At 42.4% G+C, this 19,838-nt stretch overlaps 1 protein-coding gene across 12 annotated transcripts in view; it reads left to right on the top strand.

The window, feature by feature from the left end:
* The first annotated feature begins 16,077 nt into the window (after positions 1-16,077).
* Positions 16,078-19,838, top strand: part of ptprt (protein tyrosine phosphatase receptor type T) — a 210,948-nt gene continuing 207,187 nt past the window's right edge. For 5 of the 12 annotated variants that reach the window (XM_049023373.1, XM_049023371.1, XM_049023368.1 and 2 more), the window contains exon 1: positions 16,080-16,502. In XM_049023373.1, the coding sequence (XP_048879330.1) occupies positions 16,424-16,502 (79 nt within the window). In that variant the 5' untranslated portion in view covers positions 16,080-16,423. Of the gene's footprint in view, positions 16,503-19,838 lie in introns of all 12 variants that reach the window. The other 7 variants (XM_049023378.1, XM_049023376.1, XM_049023375.1 and 4 more) reach the window with 4 other exon arrangements.

The following is a 19,838-nucleotide window of genomic DNA, read 5'->3' as shown; positions in this document are numbered from 1 at the left end:
TTAGGACATAATAAGCTCAATGCTTATAATAAAATCATTATACTTCCAGGTAGAAAAATGTTCTTTATGATATTAAGTGTTGGGTGTAATGCTGTTTATAGGAACATGTTACTCGGTTAGTGTGAAGAATGTACAGAAGAGTGCTAATTTGACCAGACTGCAGTGCCATGCACATTGTGCCTGTCACACTGCGTGTGTATCGGTTTACAGTGAGTAGGAGGCTGGACTCTGACTTTTTTTCCCTGACTTCCACCTGTGATCCCATTGGATGAGCTGTTTACAGAAATCGTAAGACCTTCCTTTGCGGGAGTGAAAGTGTCTATAAAGTTGATCCTGTTCCATATCGTTATAAAGGGGCTGTTATTTCTCTGCATTGAATGCATGCAGGTATGACTTACATGACGTACAATTTTTAGCTATTTATATAATGAAATATTTTCGTGAAAAATGAACAGAAGGGCATTAGAGAGGGGAGCCCTGTTCTTTGGACCAGTGGCCTTTTAGGGTAGAAGACTGCCCTTTTTAAATTGCCCTCCCATTCCTGACTGAAAGCTGTATTGTGAATGATAGAGAGCAATCATCCAGCCTCATCTCAATGACCTCATTTACAGTCAGGGTTGCAGCAACTGGGAGGCCTGCACTTGGTAGCATCAGCCGTATGGCGGGGAACACATCGGTGAAAGCAGTCCATCACAGTGACACGGAACAAGGCTTTGACAAATGTCATGTCACAAACAGGGCATGGGGCATGATTACATCCATCCATCTATCCATCCATCCATTCTCCATACTCGCTTATAGCCCACACTGCAAAATACACAAGGCATTGCCTTTATGTGATATTTTCTATGCATTTCCATAGCATAGCCAAAATATTTCCCACTGCTTTTTAACTAGCAGTATGGTGACCCGGTAAGTACCAGTGCTGCCATCTCTGAGATTGTGGATTTGATTCCTGTCATTAGCTCTGCATCTACATATTGAATGTTGTTTGATTGGGTTTCATCTCATGGCCTAAATGCCTCTGGTTTAGGTTAAATGTTGTCTCTAAGCTACCTGTGGAACATGCTCTTGAGTCCTGGTATAGGCCTGTAGCTTTGGATAAGCAGCTATGGAAAACTGACAGAATTTGCTTAAAAATTCCAATCAGTTCTCATACCCTAATTGACTCCTTGACAACATGAATATTTGAAATGTGCTGTCTGCCTATGTCACTTTGTACAAAATTGCCTGATAAATAAAAATAATTATAAATGTAACATGGCTCATACCACATTTTCCCATCTCTGATTGATGTCGGTTATTGCTCCAAGAAACCCAGAATGGACAGCTAACAACTCCGTGGAGGCCGTCCCTATCGTCACTTTTAACAAATCAAGGAAAAGCACGAGTTTTACAGCTTCCAATTAGACTGTAGCTGTGACACCACGTCCTGCGATTTGACAGCCAGTCACGTTGATCATAACTCTCCTGGCATCCAGCACTGCACCATACACTGCACACTGATTTATTTTAACTCTGAATGATTTACCGTATTTTTGTGTACGAGAAGCATCCAGGGTCTTCGGCCTCCTGCCTCAGTATCAAAGGCCGGAGAAGACTGCTAGCTGCTCCGCGACGGCGATATTAAAAACATTTGTCATTCCATTAAGTAGATGTGTGCGGAGGCCATTTGGGAATAAAGCTGTTAACCATTAATTGAGAGTAAAGTGAGAAGAAGTAATGGGGTCCCTGATAGAAGGAGGCCATTTTTTAGCCTGAGTAAACAAATAGTTTGGATTTTAAGCTTTATTACCTTTAATCAAGCAAAATGTGATCTCGATCCACCCTGTTGAGGGAATTTGCGATGACAGACTAGGCTGAGCAGCAGCAGTGGGCAGTGATGTTGAATCATATTCAGTTTCTTTCCTCTAAATGATTTATTTGAACTCTTGTCTGTTTTGTAAAAAAAAAAAAAAAAAACACTTTTTTTTTTTTTTAAATTTGCCACGGCAGAGAACGTCTGGACAAATGTGCTTTGACATCTCATTAATTAGTTGTTTGGGAGAGTGCATATTAATTAGCTCGTAGTTAATTTCCACTCACTGTTCTTCAGCAGGGATGCACTGTGAGACTCACTGTGGGGAGGGCAGTCGTATTCACCCTAGGGTCTTGGGGGGGGGGTTTAAAGCAGGCTGAGGTCCTCCTGCTTGATGCCTTCTTCGTCTGGCATTGGGTTTCTTTGTATGTCGTTAAACGCAATGTGTCCCACAGGCGCAGGTGGAACCTAAAGGCTGGAAAGTAAGCAGCGATACCGACGCTGCTTTATTGTCATTGGAAGAACGAGCATTGATACAGATTCTCTTCTGAGTGCTTTTCTATATCTGACAACCGCAGTACATACTGTGCAGCCTTTCAGACGACCTGTCCTCGCTTGCGGCGTCGTCTGGCAACCGCAGGCAGACCGATGCCGTTATTAAAGCAGGATGCGGCCCACAGCATGAGACGGACTCCAAGATCCGTACGCGGAGGCTGAGAAGAGCATGATGGGAATCAGACATCCAATTCATCTCAGCTCCTTCCCCCTCGGGAGGACTCAGTGGGGGGGGGGGGGGGGTGGTATTTGTCTTTATGGGACTGAGTGTAGTAGCACTACAGAGTTATTTTGTGGTGAAAGAAAAGATTGATTTATATCTGTAAAAATAAAGTCAGATTCAATTCGAGGTCCTTATTGGCAATGAATTCATGTACATGCAGTAAAAAGAAATGTCTAAGCACTGCCAGAAAAGAAGAGCACCTTTCTCTCCACACACAGAAAAACGCGATCTCAGTTCGCTCTGTGTGTGGTATTGTGGCTTAGGACACTGAGCCCCTGATTGGAAGGTTGCTGGTTTAAATCTCAGCAGAGTAATTTCACTTTAAGTCCCTTAATTGCAATCGCTGACCTTGCGTTTACAATTGTACATCGCTTTGGGCCAATAGCATTTCCTGTTTTTGGTAAATATAAAAAAAAACAGGGTCTCAACATTTAAGCCATGGACCAGCTGTGTGTGAGTCCATGTGCGCGTGCCGACCAGGTAATGGGGGAGAATACTGTGCCCTGTGCTTCCCAAGAGAGACTCCAGATTACCTGTGAGCCTAATATAACAAGTTACTGAAAACGGACGGGTGGGAGTAGCCTACCGTGACCACGATATCTCAGGCAGTCCGAGGGAGCTCACAGGTCAGTCTCCATAGCGAGATTGAGGAAAAAGGTCACTGCTACTTGGAAGGGATTCAAAACTCACAGTCCATTGGCTGAAGCCTTTCATTGGGTCATTTTTAAAGTGTCCTTAATCAAAAAAGAAGCATGAATAGCTAACAGCTTCATGGAGGGTGTCCCAGACCAACACTTTAAACAAATTGAGAAATTCACAAGTGTACGCTTTCAATTAGGCTGTAGCTGTGACACCAGGGGGGTTATTCCACCAAGCAGGATTAAGGGGAAGTCTGACTTATTTCGACAAGTCTGGCTTATTTAAGTGGGAGTTCCTTTGCATCAACGTGTCTTAAATGAATCCCTGCTGAGCTACCATGGTAACTTAGGCGAGTGAACAAGTCTGATTCTGACCAGGTTAACTGTCTCGCATAGTTAAGCATTATCTCTAAGAACATCCGACGTGTGGGAAGAGTCCCAAAGGATCGTTCCGTCGGACGAAATTCCGCGCTCTCACTACTCATGCCATGTAATAAATATAATCAAGCTTATAAAGATCACGTCGTGGTTATTTTTGCAGAACATTTTACACGGATGCGACTGAAAGTATTTTACGGAAATCAAATACAGAATAACATCATACAGTACGAATGACGCATGAACTCAAGCCAGAAGGTTCCCTGTTTGCTATGGGGAATCGAACCAGCAACTTTCACAGTGTAAGGCGGCAGCATAATCCACTGTACCACCGTGCCACTGTTCAAGGTGCTTGTAACATTTACATAACTTGTTCACTGTCTGCAGTGTTTTGCCAAGCCAACTCCCTGGCTGTATTTATGGCCACAGAATTTCCTTTTATAGCGATCACATCTTTGTATTCTTCATACAGCTCCATCAGCAGCGTTTGTTCTGCGGTGGAAAGAAACACCGCGGTCGTTTTACATGCATTTCATCTAGGCCTCCCCCTCAAAAAAAAATAATCCTTGTATCTTTACTATTAGATGTTTCTTTGTATGTGTGTTTTGTTAATGCATGATACCACTGGCACTAAAAGAAATTCATTGTACTTCTTCTCTGTATTTGGTGAATAAAAAGATTGAGATTCTATCATTCATCCATTCATTTGGGCTTCTTAAATATCTCGGGCACTAAATGAGACTATGCAAGTCTGTCTTGTATGAGCCTTGATTAGTTCAAGCTGAACTGTGTTAGTGGAATGACTTGAGGTTAAGTTTAGAGATGACTTTTTTTTGGGAAAGTCTGGCTTTCTTTAGCTGCTTTCATGGAATACCCCCCAGGTCCTGCAGTTTAACAGCCAAGCTAGTTGATCGTACCCCTTCTGGTATCCAGCACTGCACCGTGCACTGCACACTGATTTATTTGAACTGAGTTACTGCTTTATGTAATGTGTCTGTAAGAGTCAGTTGACTGTGAGATGTTCTTTGCTCCAATGGTCTCTGATCTGTTACTCTGTCTTCAGGTTGTTACATGTTACTACAATCACCATAACAAGACAAACTCCTTGTCACTTCAAGACACAAGCACAGCCTGTGTTGTACTGATAAAATTCTCCAATTGCAACAGCCAGACTTTTAAAAGGGGAGGAGCCCCAAGCATCACGGCACTCAGTGCGCATGTCTGCGCTGTTATTTTTTCAGTGGAGTCCATGATCCTTCATTTACTCAAGCTGGACTTTATTGGGTCTCTGCTTTTGAGGATCAAAATTACCACCTGCTCTATAACTTCTAAGCTCATTGTGAGAAATTTAGTGTTCAGAAATGATTGTGAGAGAAAACCCATAAAGGATTACAATTTAATTACTGTCATAAAACTGCGCGTTGCAGTTTTAAAAGACATTTTAAAATATTCCCCAGTGTCCCCAGGAAGAGCCCAGCTTTAGTACATTGCTTAAGGGCATTTAACCTGAATTACTCCAGTAAAACATCCTGCTTTAAAAAAAAAATGCAAGTCACTTTGGTTAAAAGCAACTGTACACAGTTATATGCATCATCTTAACTTTCAACATCAATGCTGACATTTTACACAGCCGTTTAGCGAAATGGCGAAATACAGTCTTGTAGGATTTATGCTGATGCCAGTGTGTAAGGCAGAGGTGGAATGTTCAGGTCCAGAAAGTACAAATCCAGACCAAGATTTTGTTCCAATCAACCAGCTGAGAAATCTGTGACTGTGCGCAACTGGGTGGTTGGAACAAAATCATGTTCTGGATTATTACTTTCCGGACCTGTAACTTCCAACAAGGTGCGGGAAGCCAGTGTGGGCGTTCAGGGACGGGACCAAGTCAGGTGACTAGCACGTTTATTCATATCTACTGTGTCTTATTACTGATGTAATAAAACTGGCTTCTGTTTCTTCTTGGGCCAGGTGCCTGTTCTAGCACCCCACTGGGTGGTCCGCTCCGCGACTCAATGGCAGTTTCGTTTTTGTGTGCTTCCCCTCAGCTCCTTGTTCCTCTTCCTCACCCTACCATCCCAAACACCTCCATTCCCTTCTCCTGTCCCCAAACACCCCGGAGTCCTATTGACCCCGCCGCCCACAGCTGACAGATTAAAAAAAAAAAACGTCACTCTCTAGCTGCGTTTTGATTTTTTTTTTCTTTTATATAATTTTTTTTTTTTTTGAAATCCAATTTAATTTTAGTTTTTCAGTTTTTATTAGTGTTTATTTTCAAGATATATTTCTATATAGTTTTTATATATTTTTTTCAGTTTAGGTTTTAGTAAATTTTTTTCTAGCGGTAGAATGAAAGTTGTACAGTTATGTTGTGCATCTGATCTCTAAAGAATACTACATGAATACACGTTGCACATTACGTAGGCCTACTGATGTCCTCAGTGTGGACAAAATATGATCCAGGTACTATTAATAGCAATTAAAGGTAAATTAATCATTTTGTTAGCTAAATAGTTTTTTTAAATGGTAACATTAACTATTTGAGGTTTCTTTTTATTGTATTTTAGTTAGTTTTGGAAGCAGTGTTCATAGTTTAGTTATATTTGTAGTCAGGGAAGGAAAAGCTCAGGTTCAGAAAGCACAAATCCAGACCAAGATTTTGTTTCAACCAACCACTTGCATGTAAAGAGTCAGAGTCACAGAGGACTGGTTGGTTGAAACAAAATCTTGGTCTGGATTTGTACTTTCTGCACCTGAACTTTCCACGTCTGGTTGTAGTTATTAATTTTAGTTTCATATTTTATTTCAGTTTTAGTTTTCATTAACGATAACGACCTTGCTTTCTATTTGCCCAGAGGCTCAATAGAACAATGCGGCAGAACGGAAATGATGGACCCCCCCCAGGACGAGAGGAGCCCTGAGTTAGAGACAAAAGCTATGAAGTGTCCATCTACCAATTCATACTGTCATTCAACAGGGTTTCCAGGTGCATGGCTTTGAATTAGGGGGGGAGAGAAGCCTGGGAGATGGTGGTATAACGTAACACAGAGAGTCTTTAGGGGAGGGTGACAGGTGAATAGTGACTCACCACTTTACCTTCAGCAGAGAGCTCATTTCCTCTCCAGAGAGAAAAGAATGAGAGTTGTGGCGGGAAGGGTTGAAGTGAAATGTCTGCTGCCGTTTTCAGAGAGCAAAGTGCAAGGGGATGAGAAGAGACAGGCTTTTCTGGTGCTTGTAGGTGGAACGTGTTTATGTATAAAACTGTGTGTAGGTGGCATGTTATTATCACTACTAGTTGTTGGTATTTTCTTGTCATTATTGAGAGTGATAAAAATGTGGGAATTATGCAGGGGATATTAGCTTTTCTCCTATTGACAGTTTAATCAAGTGCTATAGAAGAGTCAGATGCCATTTCTATTACATTTCTCTGGTTGCAAATGATCTATCGATCTTTACGGCAATATAATATGGCTGATCAGACATGCCTTCTGTAAATGTTTAACGCTGCCAATCTCAGAACTAATTACACACAGAGAGGGAAGTGAAACCTTTCTAGGCAATTTAAATGTGAAGCCCGACGACGGCTGACCAGACATCATGATCTGCATCTCCATCCGGCCCAGCAGCGACCGTGAGGAATCGATACAAACTTCTGGGTTGTAATATCCGGCGCGGTGACAACATCGCACAGCAAGGAATCGACCGCATTTGCACAAACTTATTATGGGGAGGCGGAGTCTGCGATATGCTCACCTATAAGTCATGCCGTGTGATAAAATACAAGCCGAGTTCCCTCACAGTTACTCCCGCTCGGACTCGGTGTCTGGCACACGCTTGACGAGGTTCTCCTTGTTAATTGAAATCTGTGATGTGGATAAAAGTGATTAATCGCTCTGTGCTTCTCGTATTTTGAATAGGGATGAACGTGAGAACCATTGGTGGCATTTCCATCCATCCATACATCCATTCAGCAAGGTGAGCCTAGAACCAGTGAGCCTAGAACCAGTGATCCTAGAACCAAAGCAAAGATGTACTGGATACGAGGTAGGAACCCTCTAGACAAAATGGCAGTCAATTACGAGGAACAGTGCCGTACAAAAACTTTTCTAGGGCAGGTGCTTGACTTGGCGTGGGGGGGTGAGTGTGGTCGGAGGGATCTGTTCAGGTTTGGGAGGCACCCCCCCTTGTTGAATTTTAACATTTTACATGAAGACTACCCAGAACCTCAAAAGTGAGGCACATCCAATCATTTGAGCAAAAAGGACAGGTGCTTCCCCCCCCCCCCCCCCCCACACGCCTGTCACTCACACATATATTGACACACTATGGGTCAGTTTACGTAAATGCGTAGAGCACACAGGAAACCAGTGAAAAACAGGCAAACTCCACACGTACACACAGATGGGGTGGCTGACATAATCATAAATTATGATAATTTTTTGTTATTTTAAATCAGATTTCAAAGGTATTTTTTCCTTCTATCCATCCATCCATCCATCCATCCATTTTCAATACCAACTGTCCAACACAGGACCACTGAAGGCCCAGAACCTATCCCAGAATCTACAGGTACCAGGCAGAGAATAACCCAGGACGGGGTACCAGCCCATCACAGGGCTCACACATATTTTTGAATTACTTAAATATATTCTTCATCCATCCATCTTCTATACCTACTTATCAGATGCAAATATAATACATATACTACACATGCCAATTTTGCACACCATGGACATTTATGATTATTAATTAATGTCTAATTTTTGTTAATACGTCACGTCTTCTCTCTTAATCTTATGTCCCCTGATTCACATCATGGCAATGGGCAGCTGTGCATTTCACTGTGCTGAGTAAAACTGCGTATGTAACAAATAAAAGTTCGCAACTCGAAACACAAATTCCTGCCATTCCGCTGGAATATTTCTATGAATATCTACCGAAGGCTTTCACCTTTTTGTAAAAATTTTAATACTTCTGAAAGCACATATTCTCTCAAAGCTGAATAGCTATATACCATATTTCATCTAGGCCTCCCCCTCAGCATACATGCCCCCTCAGCAGCTGCAGGGACTGGGACACACCCTCCCCCAACGTGATGCCGACACCCACCCGCCTCTCCTCACCCGACAGCGCAGTGGCCAGCTCGGAAGAGCAGTGAACAGAGTGATCGCAGCCGCAACCTTCTGCCGAGGACAAGTGGCTGTCAAACGCAGCTGACTGACATGTGCTCACCAGGGCGATTAATGCAGCATGGGGGGGAGGGGAGACCACGGTTTCCCAGGTTACCCCCACCCCACACCCCATATCTCTCTTACATTAACAATGCAAACTACGATGACTGATCGGTACACGTGACACATCAACTGTGCATTGGATGCTGCGTTTAACAGTCCAGTCCACAGTCTTTGCACACTGGGGTGATGCTGGTCATCGTCCCATTTAAACCCCTAAGCACTAACAAATCAATTGACCCCCGTGAGCTCTCAAAGATCAATTAATATACTGAATTAGTGCAAGAATCATTTAAAGGATACTTTGTTTTCGTCAGAGATGGGACTTTGAAATGCACAGTGGGTGGGATTATCCTGTAAAAACTGCTGCTACCACAGCTGTGATTGAAAGCGTGGAAGGATTGCTATTACTTTTGGGGGGAAAAAAACCAGAATGAGACAAAGGGAATATTCGATAACGACAATCTGAAGCAAACATTTCGGCGGTACTCATTCAGGTAACATAATTCTAACTCTGAGCCGGTAGAAAAGAGGAAGATATTGATGAAATGGTTGAAATAATTAATAACACAGAAAAGCGAATTATGGCATGGAACCTGTGAACGCACAATACCTATAAACAAGGAAGCGTCACTCTGGTTTAATGATGCATTGATTTTTACATCCCTAAATAATAGAACTGCAAATTAAAAGTCACTATAAAACACAGAGTCCATGATTTACAGACTGCAGATGCAGGACTAACACAGTTCATGCGACGCTTCTTAGAGCCTGCGAAATATGCCAAAAGTAAAGCAGCAAAACTCAATTAATTCTGTTAACCCTTAGAGACCAGCTCGCCTATTGCTCAACTTCTCCGCTTTATTCTTAAGCACTTTATAACATTGTTGAATACCCGAAGATTGTACTTGTTACCTTATAAATAAAGATTCTTCTCACTTTGTACATAAGCGATTACATAAAATGAAAGCATGAATAAATTAATTTAACAGAAAGCCATCTTGAGTCATCCTTACACCTCATGTCTTCTGACTGCTTTTGATTTGTAAAAATCTTCCCGAGGATCTCAAGAAGCGTTGCGATTCTGTTTTAACCTGTATTATGGTTCGGGTCAGAGCTCTCTAATGTCAGATGTTAAAGAGTCAAGCCAATGAAAGCTTTCGACTAAGCTATCATTCACCACATATTTTGCCATCACGCTATAAAATGCATTATAGATCTATTTCATCACTGTAATAAATATTGACTACTTCTGACCACCTGTGTGTTAGGCCTGTTTTGTACCTTGTCCATACAATTTTGCATTAAAGCCTTTTATGAAAAGACACATGAAACTGGGGGTTAGGGCACTGTAAAGGGGGGGGGGGGGTCACAATGATTCCAAGGGCCCCTGAGTGACAGGGGCCCCAAAAAATTTGGAATATAATTGGATTGGTCTGGGTTAGGGGCCCCAGTATGAAATGATTTTATGGGGCCCAAAATCTCTAGCGGCGTCAATCATAGGAAGTATTTAAGTTACCTTGTTATGTGTTACACCCTCTAATAAATAGGTTTTGGTACTCAAGAGATTTTTAGTTACCGTAGCCATAGCCAACAGCACACAGACCCTGAAGGTCTCCGATAATTCACACGACGAAATGATGTTTTGCAGAAATGAATTTCCTTATTGTTAAACATGTAGATGCTGAAACAGATTTAGATAACCGACACAGGCCGGAAATAAACTGTCCAGAGTGAGTTGATGGCAGTAACGGAAATTAAATAGAAAATTTCCCTAAAACTCCACATTAACGTACAATATTAGAAGCAGAGATCCTCCAGCTGACCAGAACGGCTCAGGTTGCCATAAACAGTCACTGCTATAGTGTTTTAGTTTTTCATTTGACTTCATTGTTTATTATCACGGTATGTGTGGTCTCGCTTTTTAAAGATTAACTTTAAAATTAACTCTGTCTCCTGTTTGATTTTTTCCCCCTTAGACAGCATGCTGGCCCAGCAGGTAACATGGTTGCCTCACACCTCCAGGTTCCAATCGGGTTCCAACACCATCTGAAACCATTGCATGCCTTTCCTCTTGTCTGCGTGGGTTTCCACTACAGAACTCTGGTACACATGCTGTGCAAGTAAATTGGTAGTTCTAAATGTGTGTATGTGTTTTTATGTGTGTGAATTCTGTGCTAGGGCCTGTTATAGGTGTCCAAGGTGTGCGTGTGTATGTGTGTGAATTATGTCCCATAGCCTGTTGTGGGCGTCCAGGACATTTGTTTGCAGCCCAGTTGTGTGTTATGATCTTCCTGGCTATTTTTACCGATTGGTAAGACGATACTGAAAATGATGCATAAATGGCGTAGCATGTGAATGGGACGTTCGCATTTTCCTGTAATATACTGACAGTTTTTTTTTTTTTAACCGGAAGGCATCGCAGAGGTTGATAAAAATTGTACTTGTAACCAGAAGGCTGTTGGGTCACGTACCTGGAGTTGTACCCTCTGGTAAAATATCAAAGCCGCTCTTTGTCATTACAAAGCAGGAACATATTTCATAAAAAAAAAAAAAAACAAAAAAAAAAAAATGTGAAGTACATCTGATGCAAGTGTAGCCTTACAAATCCATCTATTTTCAGAAACTGCTTCTCCTATAGGTGCAAAGGATATCCTGGAGGCTACAGGTGCAAGGCAGGGAACAACAGCAGGCGAGATCTCTCTCTTAGATGCGGGGCTGCTACCGGCTAGCATAAGGCTCTTGCTGTAATTTATTGATAACTCTATATATTCAAGAGTGGTCATGGGGGACGAGCGGTAGTTAATCACGGTCCCTTTCTAAAGACGATCGCGCAGGGGACATTAGTCGTGTTAGAGCTCGTATATCAGATCTGTGAGTAATTAGCAGGGAGCCTGGAGGACGCTGATATGACAGATAGCGCAGGCAGATGGCGCAGCTGTTTCAGGGGGTGCTAACCGGGGACACGTGTTTGTAGTCCGGGCAGAGCTGAGCGGTTTGATCGGTGCACCGCTTGCTTACACATCGTTAGGTATCGGTGATGATCGGCAGTAAGTTAGACCTACGAGCGCGACGTCGAAGGCAGCGGGGGTCGAACGGCGTCTCCCGGAAATCGCCCTTGAACGCTTCCCATCCATAGCAGCAAATATGTTTCAGTTCCATGAAAGTGTACTATTCTAAAGTGTCGTGGTTGAAACGTGTTTTCCGTGATATATACCTCTAAATCGAATACCTTTGAGGAAGATATGCGTATCTTCTCTGAAGGGTATATTATGCGAAAATTATAAATATAGGACTCCTAATACTGATTCATAGATTCATCTCAAGCTGTCGTTTGAGTTAGCGATCGCTGGATTTATTTCATGCCCTCCAGAATTTATATTTATCTTCTTAAACGCTGCTCTGAATTTATTACTTTTTATGATTATCGGGCCATATTTTCCAATTAGCTACTACAGTCTGGTAATATGGTGAATCTGAAAACTAGTTAAATCAATTTTCCCTTTGCTCTTTCTGCACGTTGCAATATAGGCCTAATATAGTTTGGAAAACCTCCACTAATGTCCAGATTGCTAGGTTTGTAAATACGGGAGGAATTTAAACCTGTTTTGGGACACGTTCCAATACAGAAATAAGTAATTCATTGGAGAACAAAGGCAAACATTGCATACATCACAGAAAAAATACTAAAACATAATGAAATTCAGACCCAAGAAAAAAACCTGATATCAGACTTAAGACAACAGAAGATTCAACATCAATTAACATATTTTGATTGCAGAGGCATACAAAAAAAAAAAAAAATCCGGAAATAATTACTTTCATGTCCTCGCAAGGTTTGAACTTATAACTAGAAAAGCGAAGCTGTTCTTTCTTGGCTTTTTATGTAAGAATGCATGGATGTGAGATATTATCTCTGATTATGAAAAGCACACCTGCATATATATGTATGCATCAAGCGTGCTCTAGTGCTTAGGCAAGGTGTGATTCCTTTTCATGCAAAGTGCCTCGTTCAGCACTTGCCGAAAATTCTTACTCTAAACGAACGGCTTCCAACAACACGCTTCTGCACAAGCTTTTTGGCTCCGTCTCTGTAGCCGAGACGTGAGAAGCAGTTGGAGCCGATCGCAGCACATGATTTCCCAGATGACCCTGGAGATGTTGATCCCTCCAGACTTTTCTGCAGCAGGTGACTGTGCAGTATTTGCATGCTGGGTCATGGTTGGGGGAGGGGGGGGGGTGTTGGTCTGCTCCACTTCTGTGTCCATGAGCCTCGTGAAATATTATTTTTTTTTTAAGAAGTGCAGCTGAGGCAGGCCAGCTGACTCCACACTTTCCAGCCCTGTTCCATGCCAACGTCCTTCTCCTGAGAACACTCAGCCTCATCTGCAACGACATGACTGTCTCTGCCGCTGCTCCCGGGATCAAAACTAAGGGCTTCTTCTCTTCTCTCTAATACACAGCCGTGGTCCCAGGGATTCACCATTTGGACGGTCTTATATCTTGCTGCTCTAACGTTCTCAATATTGCGAGAGTCACACGTCGATTATTTTTTAACTAATTAAGACTTGTGGGGAGGCCCTGTGGCTCGTTCAGTGGGTTCGATCCCACCCCCTACTGTGTGTAGTGTGCATGTTCTCACTATATTAGTGCGACATTCTTCCTGGTGCTTTGATTTTCTTCCTCAGTCAAATGACATGCAGTTTAGTGCATTTCTGCCTCTACGAATCACCCACAGTGAGTGATTACATGTATGTTACACTTTATTTATTACCTTGCAATGGGTTATGATGGGGGCGGCATGCTGGTGCAGTGGTTAGCACTGTTGCCTCATACCTCTGGGACCCGGGTTCGAGTCTCCGCTTGGGTCACATGTGTGCAGAGTTTGCATGTTCTCCCCCTGTCGTCGTGGGGTTTCCTCCGGGTACTCCGGTTTCCCCCCACAGTCCAAAAACATGCTGAGGCTAATTGGAGTTGCTAAATTGCCCGTAGGTGTGCATGTGTGAGTGAATGGTGTGTGAGTGTGCCCTGTGATGGGCTGGCCCCCCATCCTGGGTTGTTCCCTGCCTCGTGCCCATTGCTTCCGGGATAGGCTCTGGACCCCCCGTGACCCAGTAGGATAAGTGGTTTGGAAAATGGATGGATGGATGGATGGGCTATGATTTTCATTGTTTAGGATAACAATGAAATTCATTGTTATCTTAGGATAAGCGGTTTGGAAAATGGATGGATGGATGGATGGATGGGCTATGATCCCACCCAGAGTGCCCCTGCAGGCTGACCTTTGCTTTGTGTGATAGGTTCCAGACTCCCCACAATACTGTATTGGATCAGTGTCATGGAAAAGGCATGTACACACACTACCATATAATTTTGAATCAATTGATATATCTGCCATGCCAAATCATTGTACTTTATTTTTTATTTTTTTGGTTGGTGTGCAAATAGATCGTATCTGTATCGATAATCCCATCCTCTGCAGCCCTGTGACACATGACCCCTTTTTCTGTGTTATACCAGGGTTGTAGGCGTTAGTGTGGTTACGTATGCATGATTACTTGCTTTGGTTTTAAAACCCCCGGGGGAAGCTGCTTTGTACATTTGTAATTATGACAGTAAACACCCATCTATATATGTATGCTAGTGGAAAAGGGACAAGTACTCAATTGTAACTTTGCTTTGGATTAAAATGACAGCTTTGAAAAAAAATAGTATGCACGCACATATTCAGACACCCACACATATAAACACTAAATTTGTTGACCGAGAAAATGGCAATACAAGCAATTGCACACAAGTGAGGAAAGAAAAAAAATATGTCACTACACAACATGCTGTCAGCACTCATGATAAAACCTCATCCAGGCTCAACAAAGGGATCTGGAAGGTGAGATACAACATTTGCAAAACGTAAATTGGCATCAGAGTGCTGCTATAGATTTTGGGCCCCATGAAAGCGAGTCACATTGGGCCCCCAACCCAGACCAAAACAGTTCTGTTCCAAAATTTTTAGGTCCTCAGTAACCACCCTCCCCCCTTTACAACCCCTGATATCTCAAAAGTCAAATCTGTACTGCATACCCTGACCAGATGAGGAAGAATATGGATATAGCCTAAAACTTTTAAGACTAGTTCTAGCTAAACCTCAATTAAAGTAAAACAAATCTTGAACGTTTGGTCTTGTTGTGGAGAATATCCTGAAGAACTACAACCGAAACTAAACATGTTATGTAACAATTGTTGCCAAATTAACAACTTTGAATAATATTACATAACATATACGAATGTTTATAGTCATCGAAATAGAATTATATGTTTATGTGCGTGTATAATAACCACCGAGATCAAGTGCCCTTCAGATCTGAGAGCTCCGCTGTGACTGTTCCTACTTTGAACGCGACACTCTTAAGACATTCAATCAAACAAAGCTGTTAAATTATTTTTGTGCGTTTGATAAGTAAGTCACATATCGGGCATATCTGGGGGTTTAAAAGTTGCCCGTTTTACAGATTTCAAAATCATCTGAACATAAAGGCGTTGAATAACTCGCTATAAACGCCCAGTTAGGAGTATCCCGAAAATGCAAATATCAGCACTGAGTGCCGTTCGCTCTCAGACTTCCGTGTGACTTTACTGCTCAAACGCTTAGTCATATTTTTCACACATACATATACATGCACATATACATATATATACACAACCATTTCAATGTTAAAGCAACATGCAGACTAACTTTTACGAGAAATAAACGGAGTTTCATTACAATGAAAGAGATTTCATTAGAATATATGGGATACATACGTCGTTCACTTCGGGTTTGATTTCCTTTTTCATATATTTATTTGTTTTTGCTATTTAAAGTGCTTAATCTTTAATAGATTGTTCATTTTTATGGCATCAGATCCATCCCTATTATCTGTCGGTTGTAGCTCCCGTGTTGCGCTAAATTCCTTTTTAATAAACTGCAGTATAATAATCGTGAAATCTCTTATTAATCACTTGAGAATTACAGTAACGGCGCTTGTCTCATTTGCATTCTCTTTGTTAGTTACTCGCGGTCGTTAACGCGCCCCGTATTTGGGATGTGCATTAAATATTAATAAACAGTTCCGTTTAGTAATACAATACATGGGGGGGGGGGGTAATAATTCAGGTTTAGAGCGCGATCACCTCCAGTCCATTCTTTTGCAGCAGATCTAGTTGTGATTCAGCTGGAGCCCAGAAAAGGGTTGGGGTGAGGACATGAACTGAGCCCAGTCGGTGTGAGGATCGCCGCTGACTCCCAGCCCACCTTCGCGGACCTGGGGCGGGGGGGATCTGCACGGTGGAGGGTTACAAGAGGCAGAAGCGTAAAGTCACACACGCAATCGCGTCAAGACCAGGCAGGTGTAGGGACCCGGGGGACGGGAACATCCCGTATTCTCTCTCTCCTTTCCCTCTCTCCTTTCCATCAGTTACTGCTACTCATCCTGAAGCCGAACAATCAGATCGGGATTCTGCCTTTAAATACTGTCACTGCGATTCCAATGCGAGGATCCTTGCCGATCATACAGGCGCAGAGAGCGCGGACATTCAGCGGGCATGTGAAATAAACGCAGTGAAAATGGACACAAGGACCTGTCTTATTATTTTTGCGCTCATATTTCAGTCGCTGAACTTCATACACGGACAGTTTTTTCCAGGTAAGTTGATTTCCTTCAGCTTTCTGATGTAAATTTCACTTTTGCTCGCTAGTTTTGGTACGAGGAGATGAATGGGGAAGATGACCGTGAATATGCTCATATGCGTCGCGAAAGTTTATCGGATTAATTTTAACGGTAAGAAACGTCTTTATTTTTTCATTTGGGAATGTGTTTCTCCATAAAACTGCTGGTTTTTAAATCGTCCTTCGTTTCGACTTGTAACTCGAGAGCTCGTCTATTACTAATTTAAATAGGAACGTCTAAGTTGGGTTTACGCGTCGGATCTGTTTTAATCGGGATAATACGCGCTTTGGTATAATTTTTACGTTTATAATCTCGTACGATGTCCAAATAGCGACTTAATCTGTATCTCGTAAGGAGCAAAAGTACAGTAGTACTCAGTATCTGTCAGTAACAGAACTATTGTGTACCCTGAAAATCAATTTAAAGTCTTACTGCATACAGCAAATTTGTCCATTATATCATAGGTATGAAGGGTTTGTTTTATTTTATCACAAAACATTTCACAATGTAGACACAAATAGATAAGAACCGAACGTATTGTTATAAATTATACATTCAATGGTCCTTGCAATTCGGTAGATTTTTTGAGTAAACTGCATCAAACCGAAATACCGTTCTCCCATCTTAAATCAATATTTAAATTCATATATCTAAAATGTAAATGTAGATTTTCCTTGGTCGCCTGGAATAGGCAAAACGAATGTGGATGAAATGAACAATGCCGGAACTGAGATAAACCTAATTCAATAGTTACCCTGCGCTATGTGCTTTGTTATTTATGCTTCTGTAGTTTATCATGTTTTCTTGCGAGTGGATTAGGAAAAGAGATTTTTCTCTGCCTGCACAGAACCATCCACTGATGCAAAGAAAGTTTCGAGTCCTTAATCCACTTAATATACTTGACATGCCTGTACCCACCGCGTACCTAAGCTTATCGTCGCATGTAAGCTGAATTTGGCAAGACAATTGTAGCTGTAAACGATTTTACCAGTAGATGGCGCTAAAGGCACAGGAATTTACTTGTGAATCCAACTGCTCTGACTCCCCCCCCTCCCCCGCTACCACCTACCATCGAAACCAAAAAATTTGCTATAAATGTGAAGTTAGACGGCGCTTTGAAAGGGGCAGAGGTAGAAGAGGAGGTATTCGTCAGCTTCTTTAAGTGTCTTGTAAACGCATTGTTGCATTACCCGCAATAATATATTGATTGTAGCAATTATTATTCCTCATTCGTAAAACACTGAAAAAATATTTTTCAACAAATGGTAAATTCGAATGGCACTAATGGACAATTTCAAGTATTGTATTATGATTTCTTTTTATACAATATATCACCTATAGATGTAGCTACATATCTAGATGACTATAAACGTGTATATGACCACAATAATAAATAACATTAAATACTATTTTTATTGTCCCGCGTTATATTTCCTGCACTGGACTGGAAAATGTGCCTATTAGCATAAACAAAGAAAAAGAACATCTTCATTTCTGATTTGTTTGAATTAGAGATGACCTGAGGTAGGTTTTAATGACTCATGGCCAAACCGAGCTTTACATTGCTGTGCGTCTCAAGCCTGATCAAACTTCTTAACCAGGATTGGGTCATCATCATCATCATCATCATCATCATCATCATTGCATCATCATCAACGCCATGATGCTACAAATACTTGCACTGATCCCTGTAATTAAACTGTAGTTAAAAATATGCTTTGAAAAGCCAAACTCAGATTAAGCTTTTAGGTAGCTATGATCGCTGTCCGTCCCCGAGCTGGGGCGGTGATGGGCGTCGGGGGACAGCTGGCGGAGAGCCGAAGCTCGAGCAGCGAGTGACGGCGCGTCTTTGCCCGAATGGCGAAGCAGCCAGTCAGTTGTACTTTACCGGCGGAGGAGAGGCGAGCTGTGATCTCGCAGCTCCTTTTGTTTTCTCGCCCGTTTGCTTGCTGCCTTTAACCGCCCGTCGTGGCACATGCTGGTGTCACTTTCAAACATTATGCTCTTTTGAGTTGCTCGCTCCTTTTTCCTTTTGAGGCTGGTTTTAGCTCATCACTGACACAATTTAACGGCACAGCCCCAGACTTTGGGAACTGCTCAGAGTTCTCACATGCTAGTCAATTTATGTAATCACTTTTATTGCTCTGATTTTTTTAGGGGGGGGGGGGTCTGATTTACTTGCAAATGGGACAAATATGGCCTTATGTCTTGCTGGGTCATAGGTCACTATTTTTCATGGGTACCCAAATCATTTGATTTTATTGAAAATCGCCTTCGTCGTTTGGATTGTCCTGAAGGGTTAATAAAAAAAGGGCTATCTGTTTTAGCGTGGTGTGTTTCTTTTTTACCCTCACTGTCATCCATCTTGGTCCTGGCTTTCCAAGAGCTCAGTATTTAGTCTCACGAACACCTGCGGATCTGTAGGTGTCATCTGTGCCAAGAGTTTATCTGCGTGGGTAAGGGGGGGGGGGGGCACTTAGTATTCAGATCACTGCTGGACCCAGCGATTAATCCAAGGCTAACGTGTTATCAATCCGCCTGGGCCTCCCGTCGGTTTTCTGCTAGTGAAAGGCGAGCCACAAACAGTGTCAGAAGGGAGGCTATTTATTTTTCCGGGCTGCCTTTTGCTCAGGGTTGAGAGGATGTTTGTTCTGTTTCGTGGCCTGTTCTGATATTTTAATCTGGTTGGTACACAGAGTGGGGGGGCGGGGGGAGGGGGGGTGTGCAGGATACAGGCTGCATACACATACGCCAGGCTCAGCCTGGTGTGCTTAGAGGAGGAAACAAAACAACAGGGAATGAACACCATCCTGGAATGAATATTGCTTTTATCAGGGGGGTTAAGGGCTTTCTGAATTGCCTGGTTATGAGATCTGGATATTTATTATAGATAATCCTGACAATGTACAAGTCTTGTTCGGTCTTCAATGTCCAAAACAGGAACAAATCCCCATCATTGTTACTGTTTGGCAGTGTGAGAGTCGGAAGTTTTGAGTGTTAACTCCTACTTGCCGGGAGTGACTGGGAACTTTCGTGATGAGTGTTTTATAATTATACCAAATTCATATATAATGAAGGGAATGGAAGGATCTTAAGATCTAAACTGGGCAGACAGCGGCGTAAAGGGGGTCAGGAAAACTCCGTATGGGAGAGTAGACAGGGCGGAGGCGTGACTTTGGGAAGCATGCGTGCCGTTTGTGTCGCGATCCGATTGGAGCGATGGGGCCAGGGGGGGAAGAACACATCAAACTGAGAAAAATAACTAATGAAAACAAGAGACATTTTGCGAGCAGCGGCTGGAACGCGGCACTC

The sequence above is a fragment of the Brienomyrus brachyistius genome, chromosome 8, assembly GCF_023856365.1.
Source record: "Brienomyrus brachyistius isolate T26 chromosome 8, BBRACH_0.4, whole genome shotgun sequence".
Taxonomy (NCBI): domain Eukaryota; kingdom Metazoa; phylum Chordata; class Actinopteri; order Osteoglossiformes; family Mormyridae; genus Brienomyrus; species Brienomyrus brachyistius.
The sequence above is the reverse complement of the archived record's forward strand: the minus strand, read 5'-3'. Positions and strand labels throughout refer to the sequence as shown.